At 38.6% G+C, this 10,821-nt stretch overlaps 2 protein-coding genes across 2 annotated transcripts; both read right to left on the bottom strand.

Annotated features, from left to right (window-relative positions):
• Window positions 1–1,970: 1,970 nt before the first annotated feature.
• Window positions 1,971–5,112, bottom strand: LOC136280672 (TNF receptor-associated factor 4-like). Its single transcript, XM_066166312.1, has 5 exons — window positions 5,039–5,112; window positions 4,520–4,966; window positions 3,091–3,268; window positions 2,760–2,854; window positions 1,971–2,145 (listed from the first exon to the last, which is right to left on the bottom strand). The coding sequence occupies exons 1-5, from the start codon at window positions 5,110–5,112 to the stop codon at window positions 1,971–1,973; spliced, it is 969 nt and encodes a 322-aa protein (XP_066022409.1).
• A 1,959-nt stretch (window positions 5,113–7,071) lies between these two features.
• Window positions 7,072–9,165, bottom strand: LOC131796979 (uncharacterized). The gene is made up of 2 exons (XM_059114595.2): window positions 9,013–9,165; window positions 7,072–7,524 (listed from the first exon to the last, which is right to left on the bottom strand). Exons 1-2 carry the CDS (start codon window positions 9,163–9,165, stop codon window positions 7,072–7,074), a joined length of 606 nt encoding a protein of 201 aa, XP_058970578.2.
• Between the last annotated feature and the right edge of the window lie 1,656 nt (window positions 9,166–10,821).

Raw genomic sequence — 10,821 nt, 5'->3', positions numbered from 1 at the left:
CTGGGCCGAAGGCGCTATGTAACAGAGCCATTTACTTTACGACAAAACAGCTTATCAAAAACAAGTACTCGTAAACCCCCTATGTAATTAAGGTCACATGAAATAGCCTTTAGGTCATAAAGGTTTTTAAATGTACGACCTTTAAGTTTGTAAAAGCACCCGGTTAACAGTTCGTAAAATGCGAACTGTTAAATGTTCGTAAAAGGCGGGCTGATTTAATGTTCGTAAAAGTGCGACTGTTAAATGCTAGTAAAATGCGACTGTTTAATGTTCGTACAAAATACGTTAAATGCTCGTAAAATGCGACTAAATGTTCGTATAAATGCGACCGTTTTAAATGTTCGTAAAATGCTACTCTTAAAAATGTTCGTAAAATGCGACTCTTAAAGTTTTGTAACATGCGACTAAATGTTCGTAAAATAACGGACCGTTAAATGTTCGTAAAATGCGACTCTTAAATGTTCGTAAAATGCGACTAAAATGTTCGTAAAATGTTTGGTGTTAAATGTTCGTAAAAATACGCCCGTTATATTATTTTCTAAATGCGACGGTTAAAAGTTCGGTAAATGCGACTCTTTAATGTTTCGTAAAATACTACCGTTAAAGGTTTCGTAAAATGCCAGCTGTTGACATGTTCGTAAATGCGACTCTTAAATTTTCGTAAACTGCCCGCCTCTAAATGTTCGTAAAATGCGACTCTAAATGTTCATAAGAATGCGACCGTTGAAATGTTCGTAAAATGCGAACTCTTAAATGTTTCGTAAAAATACGTTACATGTTTGTAAAATGCCGACTAAATGTTCGTAAAATACGACCGTTAAAGTTCGTAAAATGCGACTCTTAAATGTTCGTAAAATACGTTAAATGTTCGTAAAATGCGACTAAATGTTCGTAAAATGTTGGTGTTAATGTTCGTAAAAATACGACCGTTAAATGTTCGTAAATGCAGCTGTGAAATGTTCGTAAAATGTGACTGTTAACTGGGTCTTATCTGTTAAATGCGTCTGTTAAATTTTCGTGAAAAGCGATCTTTAAATGTTCGTAAAAAGTGATTTTTAAATGTTCGTAAAAAGCGATTAAAATGCAACTGTTGATTGTTCATAAAAAGCGCCCGTTAAAATTTCGTATGTTTGTTAATTTGCGACTATTACGTGTTCGTAAAATGTGCCCATTAAGTGTTCGTAAAATTTGCTAGTTGAGTGTTCGTAAAATGCGCCCGTTTAAGTGTTTATGAAATGCGATTGATTAGAATTCGTAAAATGTGACTGTAAAGTTTTCTTAAAAATTTGCCAAAAGTGCACCCGTTATGTTTTTGTAAAATGCGACCGTGAGTGTTCTCAAAAATGGGACCATTAAGCGTTCGTAAAATGCGACAGTTTTAGTGCTCTAAAGTGCACGACCGTAGACTGTTCGTAACAATGCATGATTTGAGAAGCGTCTGGTTGAATGCACGACTACAAAAAGTCCTTCAGATGCACGAGTTTGGAATTACTCTTAAAATGCCAAATGTAAAGGGTTCTGGATGTAAGTTGGCAGGGACAGAACAGCTGAAAGATTGTCGTTGGAATTAAGATTGCAACAGTTCATGGGTGGCGATAAAACACAAAAAGCTCTTTAGTCAAAGCGAGAGGGAGCTAAATAACTCTAACCTCTGCAAGGCTCTCGGTTAATGGAAATGAGCAAAAGAACGAAATTGCGGGTTCATGCACCCGCAACAGTAGTTCATCGCTCGCCCGCCCAGTGAGTTAGAGCCTGAAACAGGCTAAAATAACTCAAACTGATTAATCACTCAAAGGCAAAAGTAAACATGTTCATCAAAATTTATTGATGAATTACTAGAACAAAACATAAATGTACAAAAGATTTGGCCCCGTGAATAAACAGCAACATTATTGGTTTTTTTTTATTTACAAGTATAATCAAGCGAATAGCAAAAAGTAGAATAATGCCGGTTCCCGCAACTGCCTTAATTAACGCCTATTACCGACATGTGGCTTCACTATTTCCATTTTTATGGTGATTGCCTCCACCGATTTTCCTCCGGTCAAGGAAACAACAAAGTGGTCGCCCTCTTTAAGATGAATCCTCCAGGGAGCAATCTCCATATAAGCCTCGATTTTCTGTTCAGCAGTAACGACAGCGAAGCTGTTGAAGAAAGAAAACAATATTTACTTTAATTCATTACTTTTTGGAACGTTGAACAACTGTACCGCTATGCGTTATGAGGCATCCAGTGACCTAGGATTTTTTTAGGGTATTGCGATTAACTAGTTTCCAAGACACAACATAACCAAGTTTCTCCTAAAAGGTTTTATGAGCCATGGGTCAGCTTTTTATGATCTCTTTTAGTTCGGGTTTTTTTCTTTTTTTTCGGTTTTTCGTAGTTCAAACCTTTGTTTGTAAGCAATTGGATATCCCGGTTCACCGAAACATTAGAAACCTTGGTTGTTAGAGATTTTATCACACGGTTTTCAAGACATTCCATGACTCGGTTCTTAGGCGCTTTAACCTAATTTTCAAGTTTCACTCTATCTTGTACTGAGTAAAATAATTATTTTTCAGCCATCTGACAAGTTAGGAATACATTTCATTGTAGTGCCTATTCGAGGATGGTTACACGGTTTACACAGGAGATTATTCCGTTTCACTTAGCACTCTGTAAATTTTGGAAGGAAAAATTTATTACATGTTTTCACTTTCGATCTTCATCCAAATCCACATATTTCCCCAATTGTAAAATTCTAATTCAAAACAGTTACCTTGCTAGCAGTGAAATGGGATCCACCCCTTGGACGAAGTGGACCTGAAGATTCTTCCTGTCCTTGTCCAATAGCAATTTCCATTTTCTATTAAACTTTGAGAAAATTGGTGACCCCAATGAGCCGTGCATGTCCGGAATCCTCCAGGTGATATTGCTTTTTCTTCCCCTCTAATTGGTACGACAAGGAGACGATTCTGCGAAGGAAATAAATTCAATAAGGTTACATCCGGAAAACAAATCAAAGCGTCGTAATTGTGCTTAATAAAACTCCATTGTTGAGTCCGGGTTTGACGGTTTGGGTTAGAATAATAAAAAGCATCTAAACTTACCATGACTACTTCCCACAAAGTTCTTGACCTTTCCTGCTCCATTAGAACGAGATGGCGGGAAGTGGAGCAGCTGTCATGTGCCGCAATTTCTTCCCTGCGAAGATAAGTGTGACAGCCAGATACCTGGCACGCGTTCATTGCTTTTCCACATGTAGCCATGTGGGCTGGAATCAAATATCTGCGTTTGAAAGGAGAGAATTTCAGTTAGAGTCAGCCAACCCCATACTAATTAATTTCGACCGTACAGAATCTCGTTAAAAACTAAAGAAAGAAACACTTAATTAAAAAAAGCTATTGTAACTAGACCGGCAAACGGACATCTGGCAGACATTTTATAACTGAGGGTTGCTTTCAACCAAAATTCAATGAGAAACGCACGTAGAGAAGATGTGGCAGATCGATCTTCCTGTCAAGCGTATCACGTTTAGTTAGTTACAAATTTTAGAAAGAAAATAATTACCGCTGTACTCGTCGCTTTGTCGAGTTTGAAACACAGGAGCAAGTAAGTAAGCCACAGTTGACATTCACGATAGAGGCGAAGTTATAAATATGCCGATATCATGGTTGTTTTGTGTAATTCGTTGACGTGGCGTTTAATTGACACCCAAAACCACTACCGGAAGAAAAAAGCTAATTGTTACATGATCGAAAAGATTTTAAATGAAAAAAGGTTTTAAAAGTGTTCCTCATTCAGCCCCTCTAAAACCCTAAATTGTTTTGCGTTCAGCCCAACGGATTGAACGCCTGAAACGTGCGCGTCGAGTTTTAAATGAAATTCAGTGAGGCATACGTCGCACTTGGCAAAAGCTCTGAAGTATGTTCTGCAGAACATCCATGACAATGACAAAGCGCGAGCTTTCAGGAGAAACATTTTGCACGAGCGAGGCCCACTACTGATAAATTTATGTAAATGCAATGGAAATGACGAGACCAAGTACCAGAATCACCTGGCCGTGAAGACTTTCAACATGCCAAAAAAACTATAATAAAAAATGAAATTGCCAATGATATTATAGGCGTCATCCGTCAAGACTTAAGTGCGAATTTCTCAAAATCAGTTTGTGCAAATGTCTCAAAACTATTCCGTTTAGTCCAAAGTTATCGTGCTCAGATGAAAATTACAATCTTGTTCCGATTGCAAAACTAGGGTCACACTTGAAAATGGACTCGACAACAGTATTCTACAAGAAGATCAACAGATTCTCGCAAAAGTTTGCAAAGTATGAATCCTGTCCATCTGTCGAAATAATTTGTCCGAACCATCACTGAAGAGCGTTAGAGCCTTGGTATCTCCTGTAGTGCTCAGAATTTTTAAGCTCAAGTTTGATCGCTTGACCAGTTTATCTGTTACCTTGTTCAACTAGTAAAGCTTTACGAATAAACTTTGACCCGTTTTGAACATTTATTACATTGAGCATTACTATCTGACCTTTTCATGGTGGAAGTACACCCCAGAGGGCAGGACACGTCGACATAATCACAATCCGCTTTCAAGTGTAGAGGTCTCTCTTTACGGAGGAGTTGTTGCCCACAGGCACACCATATCTCTTCTTCTGGGCAGACTGACTTGTGCTGTAACGCATCTCCCCGCTTAAACTTGGCTGAGCACAAGCCACAGCGCTGCTCGATTTCTTGGCAGTCGTGGATAACATGCTGCCTGATATCCTCGAGGGGCACATCCCTCTCACAACTCAGGCACTTGGCTGTCATGCCTTGCATCATTTTAGCCGCAAACAAGTTTCTACAGAAACTTATTCTTGGCTGCCTGCAAATATGGCAGTTACGTGCCCCATTTTCCACCATTCGTTCGGCGCAGTGACCGCAAACAGAATGACCACACGGGTGACATATTTTAGCATCGACCATTGGACAAGTACTGCAACATGAATAAAAATAAATTAGGAATAACCATGAGACAACCATGACTTGAAAAGTTCGCGATACATACCAAATCTCACATAAAAATTCCTGTGGGAAACCGGTAAGGTCGATAAAATCAAAATAGTCTTGTGAAGACGACATGCTTGATTTTCTGATTGAACCTTGACTTACGGAGCGCACACTTAACAATCTGTTCTGAGGTTCTGCCTACGCTGAATGACAATGCAACAGGTCTCCTTTCCATGGATGCCTAATCAAAACACCGGAAATGGTTTAATGAATAGGGCATTTTAGTACGAATGAAGGCATTTTTGTTAGAAAAAAAGAAAGCGATCGCGACTTAAAGACCACACGAGTACTAACACCCAATGTGTGAAAGTCGGCCAAACCTTGGTGAATGTCCTCACAACATTTCGCTAGATCCGGACGCCTGTTAGCCTGTTTTTTTCCCTATTATTGCTAACTGTGAGAATTTTGTTAAAGATCACGACAATTTCTTTTTCGTGATATTCCGTGATTACCTTTGCTTGTGCACGTTTAATTTAAGGTCACCACTTTTACTCACGCGCAACTTTGTCGAAGGGGAAGCCATAGGAAAGGAAGGGAATAATTTGTTTCAATATGGAGCAAAAATATAGATGTGAGAAACGATTGCTAACGCTGACTTTTTTTTTTCAACATTTTAAGTGACAGATTTTATGTTCACATTTCGTTCTTCTACAAGATCGCCACTGATCGCTCTCAGCTTATTGGTCCTACTTGCCGCCTGCAAATTCGTGAACAGGGCGTTTCGCGCCTTTTTATTTTGAACGCTGTGATTGGATGGTGATTTCAACCACGAGCGACATCGTTAGTCATGCCAATGATACAAAGAAGAGAGATAGGGAAAGATCTAATACATGCATTAGGTTACAATTATTTCTTCGCGTATCACAAAACAAACAAACAAACAAAAACAAAAAAACGAAAGAGAAAAGAAAAATGCAGGCAGGACTTTAAACAAGTCCGTGTTGAGTTGTTGCGGCGCAGTGACCTCATAGGGAGTGGCCACACTGGTCAGAGACCTTGGCCATCGACCCAACGGACAAGTAATGTAAAATTAGAAAAAAAGAATAGAAATGTAACATGAAAAAATTAAACACATACGTTAAGTTGATTTACGGTCAAGGAACAACCTCCTGAAACAACCATGTATGGGAAAGGTCGCGGTACCTGCCGAATTTCACGTAAAAATTCCTTTGAAATATCGCTGAGGTCGACTCAACGGAAATAATGCTGTTCAGGCGACGTGCTTGAGTATGTTGTTGTTGTTTCATTGTGAATGTAACTTTAAAATAAGCTTTCTTTTCAAACGTTTCGCCTCTATACCCTAAGACAATAAGCTTTTCACGAAAGAGTTTATGAGTCTATTAAACTCGTCCACGTCGAAAGGAGCGCTCGCTTGAGAGGCGTTCTATTGGAGGACTAGGAGCATGCCAGGGAGCATTTAAGGCAACAAAAGATTTCGCGAAATTGAATCTTCGGTCCTCAAAAAATTTTTTTTTTTCAATATGAGTAGCTCAAAATTGTTTCGCAATTTTCAAAAAAGTCACTTTTTGATGGAAGAGAGCCGTCGCACTTTCAAATATGTTTCCTTGAAATTAAAGTCCAAAAAGCTCGCATACTTCACAACAGGCTGTCATAATTTTTTTCCTTGCAAGTTTCTGAGAAGTCTCCCTTTTGTTTAATCTATATGCAAGAAACTCAAAGCGACTTCGCTGACCCACACATTCTACCAGTCATTTGTACTTGGTCCGTCGTGTAATGTTTTTTCGTCAAAGTTTCAAGAAACATTACATTATTGACATATAGAGATTCATTGCTGAAACTCGCTCTCTGAAACGTAGACAGATATGAGGTAATTGGCTGGTACAATAAATCGTCACACCCGAATTTGGAGAAGCGATTTATGTTTAATGATGTTAGAGAGGAAAATTATCGTCTCCGCAAGTTTACAAACTAATTTAGTATCTGACGGGTTACAAAATAGAACTTTGAACGAGAAAAAGACAAAATTAGCGCAATGTTTACCATCATTGGCACACGCAAATGCACGTTTTGTTACAGTGGGTGATATTTAGATATTAAAACTCTAAGACTGCGGAACACGTCTGCTCCTCCTCTCCAATCTCGCCACATCTGCTCATGGAGGAAAGCGGGGATGTCCTCTCTTCTAACTCCCTTTTCTCTCTTTATGTGGTATTTTAGCCGTGCCCAAGCTGACTCTGCCTCCTGAGTGTGGACTCCAGTCAGGGGATCAACGAAGTTGTCTTGGTGGACCACGCTTCTATGCACCGTCACGTTGGGAACGTGGCGATGCAAGTTTCTGTAGGCGGCCCAATCGTCAGTGTGGACCTCGGAGCCAGGTAGGAGTACTCTCTGTAGGATTTGGCACAGAGTTGCCCGATCTCTTCGTTGCACTACTTGAAAATATCCCCTGCAGGGTATGTGCTCGGTGGATATAACGCCAAATACCCAACAAGGTCCGTTACCTGCACGACGCCCTCTTTGATACTGGAAAAAGAGTCAGATACAAACATATGTATATTTACATATTTAGTGAATAAATCCCATCAGGCCGCGGGTATGTGGACTGACAATGTCCTTGGCTGAAAGAGTGTTCGAAAAATGAAAAATTTGACCGAAAAGCGAAGCTTCGAGGGCGAATGTGACAATTTTGAGGACAATACCTCAGACAGGAACTTTATCAGGCGACATACCAGCAAGCCGGAAAGGGTTATATTTCTTTTATAAACTATCGTACCAAAACCGTTGGTAAAACTTTCTGGAACAGCATTTGTTTCCAGGCTTTTTTTTTTCATGTCAGATGATTAAGATGAAAAGGTAAAACTTTTGAGCTGTCTTTTTTCCGCCGTTGCTTTTCTCCTTCTCAAAGATCATTTTACGAAAGGTAAAATGTGTAGAATGTGAAGAATCTTTTTATTCATTTCTTTCTAATTCAAAAACGCAGCGTTGTAATTTTGAACGGTTATTCTATACCAGCATACGGACCATTTTTTTTCTGAAGGGCAGGTATGATCATGAGAAATGTTAAAAAAAATTGTTTTCAGGGTCTGAAAAGAGAAAATAAATTGTTTGTAAACGTGATAGGGTTAAAAAAAATGTTTGGAGAGAAGTAAGGTAAGACATTAAAAATTATTTCTACTAAAACTGAAATGAAAAACAAAATAACAAATTGAGGCATTAGAATAAAAATTGACACACTTTGGGCACTAAAAAGTGGTCACTCTGTTTTAAGCAAATAACAAATCTGAAAATAGCTAAATATTTCTTGAAGAAATGAGATTCTACTGTGGCAGTTAAAAAATGGAAAAAAATTGTTTGCACGAAGATGATGTTGGAAAAAAAATGTTTACGGAGCGGAGACGTATATTTTTAAAAAAATAATTGCAGAGACGTATATGTTTAAAAAATATGTTTGCGGAGACGTATATGTTTAAAAAAAAGTGTTTGCGGAAGAACATTTCTCATACACCCCCTCCAGAAAAATAATGGTCCGTCCCTTATAATTACTCATACTTATTAACTGGATTCTATTTTGTATCGAGGCACGTATAACTTGTTATTTTTTCAAAATAACTTGTTTTAGATACTTAATAGATTTTAAATAGTTAAGATTTCTAATTGACTAAATAAGAGTCTAGATAGTTTTTAAACACCATTTTTGCTTGCTTCACAAATTTTGTCTAGTAATAATTTTTATCTTTCTATAATGACGATGAAGAATTATTTTAATATTAATTTTGATTTTGTATTTTATAGAGGGCCACAAGTTTATCGGTTTTATTATAACTGTCACGTGTTTACCCTTTTCAGATAAAGGCGTTACCTTACCTTACCCCACCTTTTAGTTACTTAATTTGTCATAGGTATAGTTTCCTGGACAACCTAGCCCCTAACAAGGTTATCGGGCTTCATCAACATTGTTTAAAGTTTCTACTGGGGGTGTATTTCTGTATTCATCGAAAACAAAACACGCACCTTGGACTTGTGTCTGAACTGGCTTTCGTCGCTCTTAACAACGAAAACGCGTCCTCCAAACGGAGTAACTGGTTGATCTTCGAGGTCTCTGCCGCAATAATGCCTCATGACGGCGTATACATTTCCAACGGTGTTTCTGGTCAAAGACAGCATCCTCGCAACCGTAGAGCGCAGTTCACGATGGCTCCAAAGGTACATAAGGACGACGAGTTTTCCAAGAGGAATTCTGGGAAACTCTTTAAAAAAGCTTCCAGTGCGTAGAGATCTTTTCCGTCTACAAGTTGCACAACGCCTAAAGAAAGGAATAGAAGCAAGAAAGGTGTGTAAGCACGAGAGAGTGTTGTCACAACTACTTAAGCCGTTAATTCTGACGAATGCAACAATCTGCTGTTTCTCATAGTAACGACCTGGAATTTTTCATTGTACACTTGCTTTATGACTTCATATTTCTCCATTTTACGATGCCTCAGAAGTAGAGATAGGCGGACTCAACGCTACTGTGTGGGTAGAGCCGCGTACGATTGAATTTGGAAAATGTTTGAAATTTACAACCTAACGGTCTTTAGATTAATTGTGTAGACTGGTCCACTTCACAAGTTAAAACAAACACAAGAGGTGCGTACCAAATGTAGCCATCAACATGGTCGTAATTGCGTTCATTCAGTTCCATGGGCTGGTTGCACGGTAAGCATCTCAGCGGGTTTGCGATCAGATATTCAAGTTGTAGCCACTGGATCAGTTCGATAGTCGGACCGTTAGCAAGATTACTAACTTGAAGGAGATCCATGTCTTGTTGTTAAATTTTTTTTTCCAGTAACTTGAAATTTGGCTCTTAATAAAATGATTTGGGATTTTTTTTCTCCACCGCAAAAGGAATTACACATACAAGTGAAGCCCTCATCTAGAGTTCACCCATGGGATTACAGCTTTTTGTTGGTGTGGTGGACAATTACGCACATGTTTTCGTTGTGATACGTATTCCCTCAGTTTTTTTGCAAACTCTTGAACTTTCGTAAGGCACAGAAAGCTTTCATAAGAAGAAGAAGGGAAAAAGGTGAGAGCAAAATTAACAGTGCTTTGTAACTGTAAAAGGCGGCATCAACTCTACAGTGTGCGGCACTTATTAAAGTTACAAGAAGTGAGATTTTTTTTCTTTTTCAGTTTATTGTTTCTGTCATAAACATTCTTTGCATCTTTCGCATTAATTTTGACCACAATTCCCTCGCGTCAAAGCCAAAGCGAATGATCCTCGTAAAAGTTTGAAAGGATCTACCTTAATCAAACAATTGTTACATCAACATTATTTAAGCATATTTTTCTGAACTTGAAAACTGGCGAAGTCAAAGAGGTTATCAATAGAAAAAACAAACTAAGAACAGAAAGTTTACAAAACTCGATTGTCGAATACATAACTCGGTTTCCTCACTAGAGGTGCTGCGTCGGTGGGAAAGTATAATAGGGTAATTAAATGTTATCAACTGAGTCCAAAACGATTAACGATTGATCGCTCTGACGAAAGACTAACGCTCAAAACGTCAGCTTTTAAACTCTTTACGGTGGCCAATTCACGTTATCAACTCAGTTGATAATACTAAATTACCTAGGTATCTATTGGCTCTTTTTGATTAACAGACGGGTACTAAAGTGCAAAACATGAACCACCCATGGGAGCAAGCAAGTGTCTGTTGATACCGATATGCGCATATTTTAGTCAATACAAAACGAAACCCGAACTGCAGATAGAAGTTCTGCTGGACAATCTAAAACTTCAATCGCATATACCACCTTCCATCTTATTTGACGCGGGTC

The sequence above is a fragment of the Pocillopora verrucosa genome, chromosome 5 (genome assembly GCF_036669915.1).
Source record: "Pocillopora verrucosa isolate sample1 chromosome 5, ASM3666991v2, whole genome shotgun sequence".
Lineage (NCBI taxonomy): Eukaryota > Metazoa > Cnidaria > Anthozoa > Scleractinia > Pocilloporidae > Pocillopora > Pocillopora verrucosa.
The sequence above is the reverse complement of the archived record's forward strand: the minus strand, read 5'-3'. Positions and strand labels throughout refer to the sequence as shown.

Coding starts and splice junctions, on each gene's coding strand:
- LOC136280672 (XM_066166312.1), bottom strand. CDS start 5,112: ATGTCGTCTTCACAAGACTATTTTGATTTTATCGACCTTACCGGTTTC. Junction 4,967..5,038: donor GAATTTTTATGTGAGATTTG/GTATGTATCGCG, acceptor TTCATGTTGCAG/TACTTGTCCAATGGTCGATG. Junction 2,146..2,759: donor CCCATTTCACTGCTAGCAAG/GTAACTGTTTTG, acceptor TTTCTTCAACAG/CTTCGCTGTCGTTACTGCTG.
- LOC131796979 (XM_059114595.2), bottom strand. CDS start 9,165: ATGCTGTCTTTGACCAGAAACACCGTTGGAAATGTATACGCCGTCATG. Junction 7,525..9,012: donor AGTTCAGACACAAGTCCAAG/GTGCGTGTTTTG, acceptor CTCTTTTTCCAG/TATCAAAGAGGGCGTCGTGC.